This window comes from Pezoporus flaviventris, unplaced genomic scaffold, assembly GCF_033815535.1.
Source record: "Pezoporus flaviventris isolate CSIRO_AGI_PZ_B2104156 unplaced genomic scaffold, CSIRO_AGI_Pfla_v1 ptg000143l, whole genome shotgun sequence".
Lineage (NCBI taxonomy): Eukaryota > Metazoa > Chordata > Aves > Psittaciformes > Psittacidae > Pezoporus > Pezoporus flaviventris.
This window is the reverse complement of record NW_026892691.1, coordinates 1,731,951-1,751,031: the sequence shown is the minus strand read 5'-3', so window position 1 is coordinate 1,751,031 and position 19,081 is coordinate 1,731,951. Positions and strand designations below refer to the sequence as shown.

The window sequence follows — 19,081 nt, the reverse complement described above, 5'->3', positions numbered from 1 at the left end:
CTCTGGCAAGTGAGGCTGCCGGTCCAAACTGTTCTTACTCCGCAGTGTAGTGTGTGCATGCTGGGTTGTTTTTTAATTAACCCTGTAACTGAGGTGGTACCTGCAAATCCTGTCCTATCAATGCAGGTAGCCACTCTTTTATGGTCTTCCTTGGAAATAAGTGAATGAGGAGCATCACTTTGAGTAAATCATTTGCTGAATGAACTTTAGACTACACCTAAAGAAGTGTTTGCAAGTCAAATGTGTTTCTTACAGCTGCGGCTGAGACTTGGTAGCACGTCTAAAGCTTGCACCAAAAAAAATGCAATGTAGAACTCTTCCCTTAAGGATTGAATTGGGGGAGGTTGTTCCCCATCCCATTATTGAAGTCTAATCGATAGGGGTCATCCTTCAGTAGATAATTGGTGGAATCCTGATTTTTCTTAATGTATCAGCGCAGCAGCCTTTAGCTTGGTTTCATTAGATCCAGGATGTTCCTGATTTCACAAATAAGTATCAAAGTTAAACTGGATATATAGGTATTTGTTGCTACCTCAAATCTAACAACATAGCATGTGCTTTTTCTATCTGCCCCTTGATTCTTAGGATCTAGTTTCCTGTTTTGTTTTGAACTCACAGCTTTTTGTTTTGTACGTCAATCTTTGGCTATAGCAGGATTTTCCTTTGCATTGGGGAGAGAAGAATAAGCACTGTTCTGTATTTAATTTGTGAGGAACTGCTTATAAAGAGAAACAATGTGCCTTTTTTACCCACTGAACTCAATCTCATGTGCAGTTATTTCTGTTGGGCTCTTACAGACACGGTATGTTTTGGGGGCTTTTATAATAACTGCTAGCTTATGGCTATCAAGTGCCCAGTGGAATAAGAAACTCAACACAACTAAACCTCAGTGGGAGTTGCTAACTTTGATCTCCCAGAGCCTTGAAAGTTCAAGCCAGTAGTTGACTGCGTGTGCTGCGTATCTTTCTGGGTGATTCTTTGGGTGATTTCGTAAGGTAATTGAAATCTGTCAGTGTAAAGTATATCAGGAGAAACACTTAGTATATAGCTTTTGAGGAATCAGAGTTTTCCTGTGTGAAACTGAGGAGCTGTGATATAGGGATATTTGCCATTCAAGTTCAGGACGCAAGTGCAAACTGTTTGTACCATACCAGGGTGTATGAGAACTGTTGTTCCAAACTAGTGTTTAAGAAACTACCCTTGGCTCACCTGGAGTTCCACATCCAACTTCAGCCTTTCCAGTTGGCTACACTGGGCTACAAGTTGGCTTGAAGTCCTTTGTGTGTGTAGAATAGCAGGAAGAGCCTGGAAAAAGATTCAACTAGGCAAAGCCTTGCTCAAAATGCTGTTATATGCTCTTTAGTAACTCAGAATAGAAAAGACTTATTGCTGCAGTTAAAGCTGTAACAATAATACCAGAACTAACTCCTTGTCATCCCGTTCCCGTTGTCATGTCGTATTGTTTCCCTCCTCCCACTTCACTACCCCATCCGTTAGTACACATCTTAAGAAAGGCAGTTAAGCTTATTTTGTGCCAGTTCTAGTGCAGGTTGTACCTTATCTAATGTGATCAAAACATGGTTTTCTTAAAACATAACAGCTCCTGGAGAAATGACGTTTTGTCTAGATGAAGGAATTAAAGGTTACGATCTCTGGATTCCTTAGTGCCTCCTGCCATTTACTTTATATGCTTGGTGCAACATTTAGTATCCATATGGTTTAGTTTACCTTTCTTTACACTGGCCGTGGCACTCTCCATAAGTGTTCAGTACTTGATATGCTGAGATAAAAAGAACTGAAATCTAAACTTTATTCAAGGGCTGGATTAGTATGTAAACTAACCTCCTCTTAGTCATAGCTGTCACTGTACCACAGAAGTGCATGGACGCTGTTGGGATGAAGGACAGGACTTGTTTTGCAGTATTTGTAGATAATTGTGCCTGCTGGCTGCCTGCATTAAAACTTGGATCTTCACTTGCTATTTACATTCCTTTTGAGTTGATAATCCAGTTTGACTGAGCTGTAAATGCCAAGAGAGAAATGCTATTTGATAGAATTTGTATTGAAAGCCAGTGTGAGTCCAAGGGGGAAGCAAAGCCACTAACAAGTTCAAGCTGGCAAGGGTAACTTAACCAGAACCTGTGCCAGGAAACTGTGGTGAAGTACGAATTTGCTGCTGAACATCATGACTGCCCTTTATCTTTATAATCGGTTGAACCAAAACTAGCAGTAAACGAATCTGAGGTTCTCCCATTTCTGCTTTTCCAGATAGAAGCATTACAGTTTATGTCAATATCGTGATTAATTTTTGTTGTTGTTGGCAGCAAGTGTCCTGCAGACTGGTGAAGAAGGGTTGGTTTTATTTTATGGGAGGCAAAGAAGGATGTTTCATGTCTTATTACAGCAGCAGGGTGTTGGCAAGTTCCTGCCAATGAAATGGTACAAAGAGAGGATAAACAGGTGCTTCTTTACATCTTCTCACAGAAATCCGTTTCGTGTAATGACTAGCAAAAGAATATCTGAAAATGAGTTTTCCCCTTAAAGGTAATGATTTGCACCTGAATTGAAAAGAAGGAGCAAAGCTGCCTTCCTTGAAGACTCATGTTAAGTCCTTTTTCTCTCTCTGTTTTACACTGATGATTAATTTCTGCTGCACCCTGTGCAGAACCTTCCTGCAGTTGTAACTGCAAAAAAGTAGCAGGAGTGATACTGATGTTGCAAAAGGAGAAGTGAGTCAATTCCACACTCCTCCATTAAAAAAATAAAAATAAAAAGGCAGAAATAAGATTTAAGAAGAAGCTATTTGGAGTTCTGTGTCTCCAAAGAAGTCTGACAAACCTAGATGCAACATCATGAATTCCATGAAGTCGTATTGCCTGATTCTTAATCAGTTTTGTTCAACATAGGTATTGTTGTATGTTTTTTTTTCCTTGCTCTTATTCCTGTAACTGTTATAAAAATTATAGAATCTTATACTTGAAAATACCAGAAATCATTTCCCTTGCCTTTAGCTAATGGAAGGACAGGTATACAATGAGAGCTAGAAAGCACAATAACTAACTTTGGAGTAAGTCTTCAGTCACAAAGCACCACCAGACCTACTGATATTCAGTAGAAGATGAACTGCTGATACTCTCCATATCTTACAAGTAGTCGTGTTCAGGCATACCTCAAAACATGACCTGTAAAATTACAACAAAATTGTTGAGGACAGTCCTGAGCCGTTTGTATTTTAACAGAGGAATGCATCTGTGGAGATGCATTGGGAAAAAAAGACAAATGGAACTCTGTCATCTTTTTTTCCTTGTTTTGATAGGTATAGTGGTGCTACACTGGCTTCATCCCCTGTATATGCTGAACATCTGTATTATGAATAGACATTGCCTTGCACTTCTCCATTTCATACAAATGAAGGCTGACCTTTGGGCCCCGGCAAGCCACCCTGGTTTGTGCTTATAGGGCTGGTAAATACCTATTTGTGCAGTCACAGTTCTCCATGGGACTAGGTCTTTCCTGAATTTCATAGCAAATTTGCTGCAGGTAAAGGCAGTCCCTGGATGAGACAGGAAGCTGTGTTGCATTTCAGATCAAACCTCATGAAGGTTTTAATGGTGAAGAATGTTTCTATTTTAACGCTAGTTTTGTTGTTCTTGTTGTTCTTTGTTATATAATAGTTGAGCCCACAAATTAGAAGCATGAGGCTAAAAGCTGAAGAATGAAGGAAGAAACAAAAAGCCATATGGCAATAGCAGGAGGTCCTGCCACCCCACCTTAGGCTCGTGACAACATGCCCTACATTTAACCTACAGTCAGGAACTAATTAATGACACAGATGGAAGTAAGCTAGCATATGTATTCAAACTAATATCCCTAAGGTTTTAATCAGCTGCCCTGCCTCTTTCTGGGTTAGACATCTGAGTGACCATAGAGAGATTTGCAAAATCTGTGAGTGATACGCGTGGTTAAGGCAGCTTGGGGTAGTGGCTGAAGCAAGGGATTGGGAGCAAGAGCTTCCCTGCTCTCCTCTGGTGCATCAGCAACTTGCTGTGCAATCTGGGGTAAGTTGTTTAAATGTCTTTGTGGGCTTCAGCCTACCCAGAAGGAAAACAGGATTTCTGATGTGGTTCCCCCTCACATAGGGATGCTGAGATTTAGTGTTTGCAAGCCACTGTTTTGATAACATGTTCTTCAAGAAATGTTGCTGCTGCAACTCTTCACTTGTACATAAGAACCAGGTCTCTCTGCTCTTGCAGCTTCTAAGTGTTTTTTTCCTTTCTAGAACCACTAATTATCTTTGATAAGACAGCTCTGCTTTTGATTCTGAATAGGGTGGTGACTTCTACATAATCTGTTGTGTTGTGCAGAGGTTTGGGAGAGTTTTCAACAGACTAATTGGGTAATTTAATGTTTCTCCCTTTAACTTTCCTTTTCCTCCCTCCACCCCCAGCTATTTGAAGAGAAGTTCTCCTTCACTCCAGGGCAATAGCATCTGCTTGTGTGAGGTGACAGGTACTGAAGTTTTTCTAGGGAAGTGTTTATTTAATGACAGAAAGCCTGTACACAAACTTGTCCTTTGGAGCTTCAGGGCTCTTACAGTGAGAACAGTACGCTGCCAGCAAAGTCACCTTCTTCAGCAGGGGGGTGTCTGAGTGAAACAAGACACCCAAGTGCAGAGCAGAGTTAAGTTAGGTGCTGTTGGGCTGAATTTTGCATACTTCTGTTTACAGGCATGTCTGAGCTATTTATGTGCTGCTCTTGGTGGGGGAAGGAAGGAGCTAGTCTGCACACCTAGAAAGCTTCCCTGTCCCCCCCCCCCCCCCCCCCAAAAAAAAAGTAATTATTACCAAATATGCAGGTATTCTTCAGGAGTCCTGAATGTGAGGAAGCTGTTTTGCTGAAACCTGTCACATTTTGTTCTGATACAGCTGTTATCTTGGGTTTAGGTGTCAGACTCTTCTGATTTTTATGAGTGCATAAGTACAGGGCCACCTTTACAGCTGGTATAAATCTGTGAACTATGGGCTTACACGAGGCAGTGACTGTGTCCACCAGGATTAGGTCCACTGGAATATACTGCTTCAATAAACCTCAAGAACTTTTGTGGAAATAATCTCCCATGATGCCACAACCTGTAGTTATATTTGGTAGCAAAGTATGAAAAGTCATGAACCAGGTGAACTTCACTTTTAGATGGGGAGGGGAAGGACCCTGCGTCAGTGTAATTTACAGGAATTGAAGTGTAACACTACTGTGAAAGAAATTACACCATTCTACAACTGGGAGAAGGCAGGAGCTTTACAAATTACTTTTTCCTTCCAGACTGCAAGCTTTTTTTCTGTATGTTCCATTAAATGTTTGTACCTTGAGCATTACAACTCGTGAAGCTTGTTTTCAAACACTTGCGTCTTTACCAGATGTACCTTCTCACCCCTTGTAGTAATTCCAAATGCTTTTCCTCTGTGGAGCATGTGAAATAAAAGCGGCAAAGTCTGAGTGGGTAAGAACATACACTGGTATTTGCCTGACTAAGGAAGAAGGGGGGGATGGTGTTATTTGGGTATGTCTGAGCTACTATATGCTAGTTCCAACATCTGACCATGGAAATAATGTTGTCAGTGGAACTTGCTGCCCTCTATTAAATCCAGTTGAAGTTGGTCCCCAGATTTTTAAAACAGGTGAGGGATTGAGAGCCAGGCATACAATTGCAGAAGTTTTGTTTCAGCATGAAACCACCTTGAGGGTGTGGAAGAAAAAAAAACCCTAAAAACTATAATGTTGTAATGCTTTGAGATCTGTGGTGAACTGCGTCATGGTGAAATATCAGTGGTGAAAGAGCACTTCTCGCTGAAGTGTTTTCAATACAGTTACATTAACATAGTAACCTAATTTTCCAACAGTGTTATCTCCAAAGAAAAAGCTGCTGTTAACAGCAGGACACATGCAGGGCTGGCTCTGGTGAGGTAGGTTAGATTCCTAATGAGTATATCCCTGCTCCTTACAGATCCTTCATTATTCCATTAATATAAATGGAGGTGGCTTTGCAAACTGCCCAGTTTCTGCTCTTGGTCTGGTTGTTCCCTTATAATTTTGGAGTTGACTCCTCCCAGAAGCTGCTCTGATAGATACCTCAGCGTAAGCTTTTATCCCTTGCCCCATCTGTGGAAGGTATTTCCATAGAGATGCCGTGCTAACAACTGAACTGAGCATGTGTTGAGAGAAATCTGCACACGAGGGCGGGCAGCCAAAAGATGACTGATAACACCACTGGCAAATGCAGGCATATTGTTAATACCTGTCAGGGCTCCGACAACAGGCATTTCCAGTTTGGGGTTTGTGCACACCACGACACACTGATCTGCTTCATTTCAAGGACTGACTATGGCTAAAAACAAGGTATTGTCTTACAGCAATGCCACACACAGTCAGGGTCTCAGCAAAGGTAAGAGTCTTGCAACAAATGGGTATAGCCCTTGCTCTTCTCCCTTACCCTAGAGAAAGCACTACCTGCCCAAACCATGGGTAACTGCTCCATCTGATGCTTATGCTTTTTAACCATTGACTTTCCTTGGCTAAGCTTCACTTACATTCCTGTTGAGTGCATAATGTTCTATAGGTCCTAGGAAGCTTGTCACTTGCAGCAGAACCGATGGGTGCGTGGGATGTTTTACATGCTGTTCAGAAGTTTACAGGCATTTGTAAGATCCAAGCTCAACTGGTACAGCAGCTTCTGGGTTGTGCCAGGGCTGCTGGACACATGTCACGGTACAAGGGATCCAACTCAACGCTAGTTTGCACGCAACATGCTCTGTTCTGTTCCTACTCTTGGGTGCCAATTATCCTTGACTTCAGTGGGAGCTTCATGTGTGTACTTGGCAGAATAGCTTAGTCCTGTGACGATTCAGCACAGTATTTTGTACCAGAGAGCCATAGTGAAATGGAAGACAAACCACAGATGCTGCTCAAAGGTCTGAGGTTCTTCTGCATGCAGGTTGAATTAGCATTATATAAAGCTCTAGTGGCTATCAAAGCAAATGATTTTGGAGAACTGTAATTATCTGCTCCTGTAGAAGAACCAGATAGTATTGTGGCACAGAGTAATTATTTCATGAAATGGTTTTGTGGTTCTTTTTCTTGTTTTGAGGGGCAAAATAGGTACCCTAATCTATAAGGTGAACTTTACTTTCACAGGCATTGCATAATGTTACTTCTAAATGACCACAGAATGGCATTAATGTAACTTGACATGAACTCTAAAACAGATTAATGCAGTTTTTTAAGCCTGAAGTCAGGTTTGAAATTGGAATTTGCTAATGCTTAGGTTTTAGACTTTGAAGTCACATCCCTACTGTACAGTATTTCAGGCATGGCAGTAGGAGTGCAGCATGTTACCCTACCCATGATACTCCTGATGAGCAAAAATAAACCTGCTTGTAGTGGTTCTTATTTGAGTCCTCCTTATTTGAGGAGGGCTGTCACTGCATATCTTGGTATTTTAACATGGAATTAGGGCAAAAAAAAAAAAAAAATGTTATGGTAAAGCATATTGTGTTTGATATGTGTAGTGGCATGCACACAAGTACCTTTTTGGAGCTGAGTTTGTTTGCATAGGGATAGCAACCCCAGATGCAGTTTGGAAGCCCCATGTGCAGGATGCTGTACAAATAGCTGGAAAGGCAGCATTGTGTCACTTGCTCAACAATCGGTTCCTATTGTCCAGTTACAAAAATAGTCCACATCTGTTCTCTTCCATGGCTGTTGTCGTTCTGAAAGCACTGGTGCCATGTGTGAGTATGGCCTGCTATTCCTTCTCTTGTGTGTGGTGCCAAAACTCATCCTGCTGATTTCCTGGTATGGGCAGAATGGGACTGAGATCCATCCGACAGAAATCCTGCTGGGAGCTCCTTGTAGTCCTGCACTTGGCCAATTTAAGTATAAGGATGCTTGTAATGAGGAGGCTGTCTGGTGTGTGCCCATTAGGGCAGCTGGATTCTCTCTCTTCAACCTTTGAAGCAAGTCTGTGCCCTTTGCAGTATCCAGAAAAGTATAAAGGAAGTTGGTAAGAAACTGACACATAACTCTGTGAAAGATCAAGGTATAATATCATGGCATTATTATTTTGCCACTGTTCTCTTTGAGTTCTTTCCCACCTCTGGTTGGCAGGAGAAGTTGTGATTTTTATTTTCAATGTGTTGTGGGGAGAGTGATAAAACCCCACAAAACCCCCTTGGAAGTGCTTTAACCAGATGCATACCTCTCTAGAGCCAGTGAACGCTTTGTGGAGTTTCACTGCTCTCAGCTGTACCATAGGCAATATTTAGCAATGTAAGATAAAAGCAAATTTCTCATGTTAAAAGCTTCAGTTTACAAACTACTTGTAAATTTGCTTGCTATTCATCTTAGTCTTCAAAATGGTTCTTAGTCTCTGCCATCTCTGGCATTACGGGTAAGTAGATTTTATTACCTCAGGGAAAACCAACATGAGAAAAATAAAATGGGTTTCTTCTTCCTGACACGAAGCACCAACTTAACAAGAATACAAATTGAGTGTGGGTGTGCATGTGTATGTATTTGGGGGGTGCTTTGTTTTCAATAATAAAAAGTAATTATATAGTTTGCCGCATAAATAGCCGAGAGGATAACCAGTGTGTCAGACATCCAGTTATGCATGTGTTAAAGGTTAATACTATTTGTTCTCAGTATGTTTAGTCTCTGCAAATCATGTGCTGACATGCATCCCATTTTGGTATCTGTTCACACACTCTGGTAATGATGCGTAGAGCAGGAACTCATGCCTGTGCTGTTCAATAGTATTTAGTAAATTGAACTTGTGTATAAAGGTCTTAAAAAATGCCAAGGCAGAAAATGAATGTCTCCTTGCTGCTAATTTTATCTTCCACCACACACTTCTTGCTGGAGACTAAAGCATTATGAATCTGTTCACTACTGAAAGTTACTTCAGCTTTCATGGCACGTATCAGGATGCAGAAAAGCAAACGCATGTTCACAGCTGTCCCTCAGGTCTCTCTGCTGGAAATACAACCTGTTAAGCTGCTAGATTTCTACTTAAAATAACTAAAAATAATGAAATCAAACAATTAAGTGGTGAATCCTCATTAAATGTAAGTATCTAAATAAGTTGTACAGCTAGGTAATTGACTGCATATGTAAACTAGCAGTAGATAATTGACATGACCTTCATTTAATGAGCCTCCTTCCCATTAGTGGAGACAACTGCCACAATTATGTGCCCTTATTCTAGTTGTAATTGTGTGGACTTTATTGAAGTACAAACTAGGTCACGCCTTCCTGAGATCTGGTCTATGGTGGGTGACCTCTTTTCATTGCTTCAGCTTTACTATGCTGCATGGGAGAAGGAAGGATGTTCTTGCAGCCATGAGAATGAACACAGAATCCTAGACTGCCTTAGGTTGAAAGGGACCTTAAAGTTCATCCAGCTCCAATACCCTGCCAAAGGCAGAGACACCTTCCACTAGACCAGGTTGCTCCAAGCACCGTCCAACCCGGCCTTGAACACTGCCAGGGATGGGGCAGCCACAGCTTCTCTGGGCAGCCTGTGCCAGCGCCTCACCACCCTCACAGGGAGGAATTTCTTCCTGATTGTGGAATCATAGAATGGGTTAGGGTTGGAAAGGACCTTAAGATCATCTAGTTCCAACCCCCCTGCCATGGGCAGGGACACCACATACTAAACTATGTCTAGATCTCCCCTCTGTCAGGTTAAAGCCGTTCCCCTTGTTCTGTCATTACAGGCCCTTGTAAAAAGCCCCTTAGTATATTAGTGTAACAGGGCAGGCTGTATCTTTAATCTTTGCAATATAATGAAGGTTAGATAGTTAGGGAGCCGAGGGAAAGGACTTGAAGCTGCCATCCAAAGTGTTTCCAATGGTCTTTTTGGTGCCACATTGGAGTATTAGTCCTGCCTCACTAACTCATGAACTGACTCATGAGCCATGTATTCATGAGTCAGTTCAACAGTAGCTGAAAGGTGGTGTTTCTACCCATGAAGTGAGATTTAAATGTTGCTCTGCTATAGGATGTTAAACTAGTAGATTTTGAGCAGCTGCTGCTGGAAATTACTATGGCCTTTAAAATGAAGAGATTTCCTAGGTGTTAAAATATTGTTTTCTTCTATTAAATAATTTGATATTATTTTGCTGCCAAAGACAAGGATTGTGTATAATCCTCAGATAGAATAACCTTTTCATATCCTGCTCATACAGTTAGGCATAGTCTGGGATTCATTTACAAAGAAGTAGATGTTTGATCTGTTTGCTTGCTAGCAGGATTGCATGTCTGTGCTGCTAAAGCTTACTGTGCCATACTCTTCTACTGTTATAAATGGGAGGAAGAAGGGTGGCTTTCAGGTGGACACATTTCCTTGTGTGTTTTCAGTATGTTATATGGATAATGGCTGTCTTGTAGTTCCTGGTTTTCAGAGCCCAGTTGTACACTGTTTCTTGCCAGTCAGATAACAGCAGTGGTTGTATGTCATCAGATGAGATGTAAATTGATCAAGCTTGACAGCAGTTTCCTTGCTAAATGGAAGGCAAGATTGATTGAGGAAGGATTAATTTAACATGAGCTATAAAGTACTATTGGATCTGGTGACCAACCAGCCATTGGCAGAGGATGCTGAGGTCTTACTGAAGTCAATTGGTGAGGTTTCTCCACGTCTCTTCAGTCTTCTTCTGTGTAAGAAAAATATATGTGTGAATCAAGTTGCATAGCTGCTATTCTATTCATTTCACATCCCTCCAAGTTCACTGCTACCATGAGGTAAACAGCTCAGTGACAACAGTGAAGGATGTGGCCTGGTCCAAAGATCCTGCCTAACTTAAGGCTGACCTACTTACCTTGAAAAGTAAATGTCCAGCCTCCAACCAGTGTATATAGCTGATGGGTGCAATCTTCTCTTTGTTTTGTGCTGGTCTTGGTGCCTCTTGTGTGGTGTCCTCTATCTTTTGCACTGGAAGGCCCCTGGGGTACTACTATGTGCTCAGACAAAATCTGTCCTCCAGAGTCAAGATATTGGCTGGGATCTCTGGGCACTACTCTAATGAAAATAACAGGAACTTGATAAGGAGCCAGAAGATCTGTGTTGTGTGTTCGCTGCTCTGGTGGTCACAGAGTTTGATGTGGGTGTTTGGGGATTTTTCCTTTTAAGTTTTATATAAAACAATTTTCAGAGTACATGAATTATTTGTGTTGCCTGTTCCACTGGCTCTGCGTTTGTATGAACCACCCTTTCTCCCTCTTAGCTTGTCTTTCCTTGTTTGATAAAGGAAGACTGATAACCACCTTCCTTGAGTTGTAAATCATCTCTCTAAGTGTTTCTCTTCCTCCCCTTTGAGGAAGAAATCTGGTATTGCTCCCTGTAGAATGTTATAAAAATCCAAGGATGAAAAAAATCTGCAAAATATTAGTGTTCTACATGGTTAGAGCAAACACTATGTTCCTGTGAGTCACATGTCAGGTTTGTTTAATTTTAATAAATCTATGCCACAGTAACACTTTTAAACAGGAAGAAGGATGGAGAGATGGAAAAAGAGTTGTGCTGGGTAGCCAGCCAGATTCTTAGCCAAAACGTTGTTTGAGAGGGGCATGGACACAAACCCAAACACTTCCCACTCTCCCCACACTCCATTAAGTATAATTTGAGACCTACATTTTGGGCACTGCCATTCCAGTACATATTTCATTTTCTTTGTATGCTTTATGATAGATTGTCTTTCCATGTTCCAGTCTTAAGAGTACTAGTTTCCCACAGCATATTTGCAAGAGATGAAGTAAGCCTTTTAACATAACACCCTGTTGGCAAACAGAAATAGCATTTACTCCAATGAGAGTTGCCAAGTATGAGGTACTTCCGAATGAACTTCAAAAGCTCTGAAACAAGCATTAGCTGCTGCTTCAAAAATGTGAACAATGCCATTGCTTTCTAGCAAGCAGAACTGGTGAGAGCAGGGATCAGAAAGAGAAAAAATAACAACTGGATGTGATGGATGTTGTAGTAGCTCTTGAGATAGGTCAAAATATAGCTGTCTGTCACTGCAGGGTTTGGCGGTTCTTGTAATAGTACACAGTGTGTACTCTGCACTTGAGGAGGAAAACATTTCTGCTTTGAGGAATGTACAATCTACGGAGACTTAGTGAAGCACTTGGGAAGGAGCAGTCACACAAGCCCAAGCTGTTGGGAGGGCTGAGAAGAGTGAGTCGTGCAGAATCCAAGCCTGGGGAGGAGTTTTCATACCGGCACTTTCCTGGTGCTACCCCTCCATGCTCAATGAAGACAGAGCCAAGCATACACATAAGCCTCAAAGCGTAACATGTGCCCGAACTTGGGGCAGAGGGTGAGAGAAATGAGCAAGCTTGTTGAGTGTGGCAGTAGGGCTGGTTGTGCTGCTGGATTTCTGCTTTGCTTGCTTGAGAACAGGCACTATAGGGCTTTGGCAAAATACAGTACAGTGGTTCTAGTACTGTCATTTCAGTGTAGCTCTTAACAGCCTGTAATCCAACAGGTCCCTTCCACAGCATTCACCTGATGCAAGCAAGCTGTCCTGCTCAAATTTAGTCTACTGTGCTGGACCATTTTCTCGTTCTGTATTTATACTCACATACCTTCTACTTTTAGTTGAGGAATTGACCTGCTGAAATGTCAGAACTGTGTGGCATTGGCTTCTTGTGTTTTGAAGATTGCTTTCAAAATACAAATGCAGTTTATCCTGGTGCTTTTTGGGGGGTGGATGGGGAGGGGATTGTGCATAGAACAACAAAATATTTTGGCATAGAGAGATCTTAAATATTTCCACTTGAGATGAAAGTCTTGCCTGTCACGTTTCTGAAGCTGCCTTTTATTGCTGAAATGTTGCGTTGCTCAATATCAGTTCTGCCTTTGCTGTTACTTTAAATAGGTGTAATCAGTCAATAAATAAGGAGGTTGCATAGTGTTTAATCTAATACTTACTACAGGAAGACTTTGGCATGTAAGAACTCTGACTTGGTGGCATCAGTGTTGCCCAAGCTTTGGCATATGCTTTCTCTGAAACTGTGAATCAACGAATACCTTTGTACAAGGGTAAGTTTTACTGGGGGTAATGAGTTGCGGCTGCATGCAGCAAATCTCTGCAGAAAACGCATGTCTCATGACAGCTCAGGTGAATTTTATTATTACTCCATCCCTTTTAAATTATTTTTTTTTCCTTTTTCTTGTCCTTAACAGTTCCACCAAGTGAGAAGAGTGATGACCATCCTTTTCCTTACTATGGTTATCTCATACTTCAGTTGCATGAAAGCTGCCCCGATGAAAGAAGCTAGTGTAAGAGGACAAGGCAGCTTGGCTTACCCAGGTCTTCGGACCCACGGGACTCTTGAGAGCCTAAATGGGCCCAACGCTGGTTCAAGAGGACTGACCTCACTGGCGGACACTTTTGAACATGTCATAGAGGAGCTTCTAGATGAAGACCAGGACATCCAGCCCAGCGAGGAAAACAAGGATGCAGACTTGTACACATCTCGAGTCATGCTAAGCAGTCAAGTGCCTTTGGAACCCCCACTGCTCTTTCTGCTTGAGGAGTACAAAAACTACTTGGATGCTGCAAACATGTCCATGAGGGTCCGGCGCCACTCTGACCCAGCTCGCCGTGGGGAACTGAGCGTCTGCGACAGCACGAGCGAGTGGGTGACAGCGGCGGAGAAAAAGACTGCAGTGGACATGTCCGGGGCAACTGTCACTGTCCTGGAGAAAGTCCCAGTACCCAAAGGCCAACTGAAGCAATACTTCTATGAGACCAAATGCAACCCCAAGGGGTACACAAAGGAGGGCTGCAGGGGCATAGACAAGAGGCACTGGAACTCCCAGTGCCGAACTACCCAGTCTTACGTGAGAGCTCTCACTATGGATAATAAAAAGAGAGTTGGCTGGCGCTTTATAAGGATAGACACTTCCTGTGTATGTACATTAACCATTAAAAGGGGAAGATAGTGGGTTTGTGTTGTATAGATTATATTGAGACAAAATTATCTATTTGTATATATACATAACAGGGTAAATTATTCGGTAAAAAAATAATTTTATGGACTGCATGTATAACTGAAGTTTATACAGTACAGTGGTTCCACAATCTATTTATTGAACATATCCATGACCTGAAGGGGAACAAAAGTCATTTGCGCACAAGGTTAAAAAAAAACAACAAAAAAAAACAAACAAAAAAAAAACACAAAAAAAAACCAAAAAAAGAGACCCAAGCAAACAGCAAAGTCTGCATTACATTCCTTGAGAACATTGTGGTTTGTCGCCGTTGCCAAGAATTGATAATAGAAAAAGATTTAAAAAAAAACAAAGAATAAAATTGCATGCTGCTTCAGTTGTGAATTGATGATAAACTGTCCTCTTTCAGAAAAATAAATTGAACCAAAACATTCCGTTTACATTTTAGACAGTGAGTATCTTTATTCCTGTTGGTATTATATCTGTTTACTGCTTTTAACTCCTGATAGCGTTGGAATTAAACAATGTCAAGGTGCTGTTGTCATAGTTTTCCTGTTTCTGTTTTACTTTTGAACTCCCTTCAGATTGAAAAAGGAAAAAAAACCCTCTCGTTACCTTATCCTGGATTAAAAACCAATTTTCTTTTTGTATGTTGTAAAGGTGTTTGCAATAGCAGTCCAACTACTGACAAAAAATAATAAAAAAAGAGGCAACTGAAAAAGAATGGTGATGTTCCACTGTTCCACTTCACATCGTAGAAGCTGAAAGACAGCACTTAATTAACTGTATGGCAACATGCTTCTTTGGAGTATTTTCTTTTCTTTTTTAATTATTTTAACTTTTTTATTTGCTGTCTTTTGAGACCTGCATTTGCTTATACCATGTTTGTTTGTGTTTGATTTTTGTTTTTCTTTTCCTCCCTCTGGAAGGATGGTGGTTGTGATCTTTGAAGTATTTCACTTACCATGCAACTGGAGCTTGTCATATAGAAAATACTCTATATAGAGAGTGTTGAGAGCAATGATCTTCATGTAATAAAAGTCTCTGTGGTGGGTTCAAATGTCTTGGTGAAGCACAACAAGAATGGCACTAGAAGGAATGTCTAGAAAGGTGATGGTGGATCTGCAGGTTCAACCTGGTTTGTCTGGTTGGTCATGGGACTGAGTAGCTCAGTGAGTTCAAGGACAGAGAGCAGTGTTTTATTTTGACTGAGTAGTCAGCCCTAAACATTGTCCTGTGCATCCTGTGAGAGGGAGAGCTTGCCTTTTCCACTTACACTTTTACCCTCCAGGGCATCTCCAGCAGCCCTAGGCCTTCAAAGTGTGTTGTGAAACTGCAGTAGCATCCCTGCCTGGAAGATAGCTGGGGAATGAGGTGGGAAGAAGCCTTGCTTCTAGATGAAGCACTTGGAGTTTGTGTGGCTCTACCTCTGCTGTCAGCCTTATTTTATGAAACAAATATTGGCATAAGAAAAAAATATACTCATGAAGTACATGGAGAGCAAGTGCTGGAGGAGTTTGCTTAATGTTGCTGAGGTTCTGATATACGTATTAACTGGGCACTGCCCCTCTAACTATCCTGAAGTATGTCTAAAGAGGCAGGCTGGAAGCCTGGGAGTTGTGCATAGCACTTGCACTGACTACAGTGGGCAGAGAAGCAGAAATAGCTCATTGGTGAGCTCACTGGAGGCAGATGCTATATTTGTAATTCCTGTAGATGAAGAAAAGTATCTGAACAAAGAGGGAAGTACTGTGAAATATCACTACTTCTGAATGGTGCAGAATCTGCGTTAATCTGCCTCACTGTTTGAGTTAATTAAAAACCTGAACTGGGCAAAGCTTATTTGGAATATGCTCCCCCACAGTAATTCTCTCTGAAGAGCATATTTAACACTGACTTCATGTCCTTTCTAGTAGAAACCCATGCTGGAAGCTAACAGAGGCTAACATTTCAAAATCAGTAATTTCTTCTACTTAGGCTAGAATGGCTTCCCCTTCCCTGGGATAACTGATGGGCAAAAGGGAACCAGCCCAGCTGTGCAGTGAAAACCTTTTGCATTGGCCCTGTGCACACTGGATTGTGATAGAGAAGAGGAAATTGTGTGTCCCACCTGAACTTCAAACCTTGACCTTCCCAATCAATTGCAGCTATTCAGGCTCCCACACAGATATCAGAAATGGGGGGGGGGGGGGGAAAGAACTTAATGAAATGTCTCAAAACTTCAACTGAATTGTTCTTCGTGCAAAGTAAATGTTGGTATAAGGGAGAATTCAATTCCTCTGTGGCCAATACCTGTGTGTGTATTATAATTCTGTGCATTTAATAATCCAGACATGGCTCAGGAGCTATTCTCAGCAATATTCCTAAACTACAGCAGAGAGATGGTGTAACGGTGGCTCCCCTTAAAACCAGGGTTGGTCGCTTAGGAGGGGAAAGGATGAGTGAATAACAAATGGATCACTCATCTAGACTGGAAAAAGAAATGATAGCTAGGACATGACAGTAATTTAATTCAGATACAGGAATAAAACAATTCCCAGTTCTAAGAAATTGAATTTCTAAAAGAGAAGTGTTAATGCATAACCCATGCTAGAAATAAAGTTCCTCATTCCTAAAGTTAATTATGGCTATAGCCTTAACTCAGCAATCCTCACCCAACATAGGTCAGGGTGGTGCTGATGTGGGGTGGTAGGTTCAGAGGGGTAGAGGGCAGTCTGTGCAGGTGAGAGGGGGCCTAAGGGATGGAGCTAAGAACCTACAGAAGAACTGTGTTCTGTATCCACATCTGGAGTGGTTCCTTATACTCCACCAATTCAATGCCTATTGATACAATGTGAAACTGGCAATTAAACTGCATTCCCATGGCTCTCACCTGCCTGACCTAATATATCCATGAGCCCAGGCTTGGCAGTTTCAGTTAAGACAGAGATGGGAAGGAGGGGTGGGGGCAGTTTTCTTTCATGTCACTTAATGGAACTCTTGCTGTGGTCTGTTTGTGACAAAGGTATATCATGCATGTCAGCAGGCCTAGTGCTGTGTTAAAGTAAAGACTCTTGCAACTGTAAGTTAATGTCTGTGGCCTTGTTCTCTATTATTCACCTTGTGTAACATAAATATTTATTGTATATTTATATAATTTTATGGTTTGGGGGAAAAGCTGAAATTGGCATTAAAATTTAAAAGCAACTGCGTCATACTGTAAATATAATTAAGCTATATTTAAGTGTACTGATTAACATAATATATGTTTAACTATAGAGTTTTTTATGTTTTTAAATATATTTTCAAAAGATATATATATAAAACTTGGGGTTTTTTGGGGGACCATGTGACTCTTTTCTCTAATTGTAAAACAAACTCAAGTTTTACTATAAAGATGTGTGTTCTTTGCTTTAAAACCATTTTTACTTTATTTTAGCAATAAAACTCTCACTCGGAGGGCAGATAGCCCCCTGTTTCATAGATGGACAGCTAGCATTGGGAGGGGAGGGGTGGAAAGAATTGACCTTCCATAGAAGTTGGGGATACTTGCAGAATGATGTATTTCCATTTAATTCTAGGACATAAGTCCTCATGAGTCTAAAAACCCATGAATGACACATATATATGATTTTATTCAGCCATAAAATAAGTGTAATGGAAGTGAGGGGGAGGGGTTACAAATCTCAGTAACTAAGGAAGATGTGAGTATAAACTCAATAGCTATAGTCATGATTTTTAAATGGTGTCATCTGTATTTATATTCCCTGCACGGAACTTATTTATGACCCCCTTGGAGTACTAGGAGTAGGATTCCTTGGATTTAACATGGTTTAGCATTTCTAAAAGAATATTCTCTACTACAGCTGCCAAACCTTTGTATATTTAATTATCCCATAGCCCTAGAACAATCAATAAATCTTCATGATGAATAGAAAACTTTCATATAACTTAAGGGGGGGGGGGAGGTGGGGAGGGAAGCACAAATCCAGACTCTCAATAAATTCTATTGCTGAATATTTCCCACCAGCAAAGCCTCCTCAGGAACCGAGGAAGTGGTGCTTGTGAAGATTATTATTATAATCATTACATTGCTTGCTTCATTTTTGTCTTGAAAATCAGCTAACAGAAGCAGTTACATGTACTAGAACCTTTGGTGGATGGAAGAACAGGGCTGTGTTATTACCACATCACAGGCCTGCTCATGGCTATGGGAGCCAGCTCTGCTCAGACCCTAGGTAGGACACAGGCGGGTAAGGTTGCTTTAACTTATGAAATATGTATTAAAGATATGGCCCAGGTACCTACAGAATGAGATGGGCACCTTCAAAAGACATACTGGAACTAGGGAGGAAGATACTGGAGCTAACCATCCATCCATTCATTCATCCGCTTTACTGAATCCTAGCTCTGTAGGGGAAAAGAAAGATGTTTCCATAGCTTTTATTACTTGGAGCTGAAATAAAGGCATATAGCTAGACTTCTGAACTACTCAGCCAGAAAACAACAGCAAGCAGTAAAAGAAGATTCTTGAAGAGAATCCCAAAGCTACATTGAAGTGCAAGCAGAGGGAGAGGAGATTTATTGCAGTTTGTCCCAGGTGGATCCGATGTACTGCTTCCACAGGCTACTTCTAATGAAGATCTCATTGAAAAGATACCATCTGGCAGGGCAGTTAAAATGAAGAAGGAATGGATGCATTTGTTTGGGGTGAATATAAAGAGCATCAAGGACCTCACCTTATGAAGCAGTTGTGAAGGTCAGAAGGTTCTGTAGGGGGATGTTTTGGAAGAAGATAAGATTTTTCTGAAGGTTTTTTTGGGGGGTGGATTTTTGTTTGGCTTCCCCCTCCCTTGCTACCATTTTGGGTAGTCAGATACTATGGTGTTGATATAAACCAATGAAGTTAAACTAATATCCTTTTTTGATGCCTGTGGGAGGAGAAAGCCTGGAGGTAGCATGAGGGGGTCCAACTTTTCCAGGTAAAGTTTGGATTCATCTGTTGAATTTGGGATGCCTCTCAAAATCATCTCTTTTGAATGTCATCCTGTTAGATGGTGACAGAAAGCACTCAGAGGGCACTCAGAGGTA

General features: G+C 41.2%; 1 protein-coding gene and 1 long non-coding RNA gene across 5 annotated transcripts in view; one reads left to right on the top strand and one right to left on the bottom strand.

Moving 5' to 3' along the window:
- Window positions 1–14,372, top strand: part of BDNF (brain derived neurotrophic factor) — a 37,475-nt gene extending 23,103 nt beyond the window's left edge. For all 3 annotated transcript variants that reach the window (XM_061479179.1, XM_061479181.1, XM_061479180.1), the window contains exon 2: window positions 13,241–14,372. In XM_061479179.1, coding sequence (XP_061335163.1) covers window positions 13,241–14,002 — 762 coding nt within the window. In that variant the 3' untranslated portion in view covers window positions 14,003–14,372. The remainder of the gene's footprint in view (window positions 1–13,240) is intronic.
- LOC133282844 (uncharacterized) lies at window positions 9,667–13,233 on the bottom strand. Of its 2 annotated transcripts, XR_009747724.1 has the most exons (4): window positions 11,687–13,233; window positions 10,871–11,074; window positions 10,635–10,706; window positions 9,667–10,556 (listed from the first exon to the last, which is right to left on the bottom strand). It is a non-coding gene; the product is annotated as an uncharacterized LOC133282844 (long non-coding RNA). The 2 variants fall into 2 exon arrangements; XR_009747723.1 differs by having other exon boundaries at window positions 10,871–13,233.
- Window positions 14,373–19,081: the final 4,709 nt, after the last annotated feature.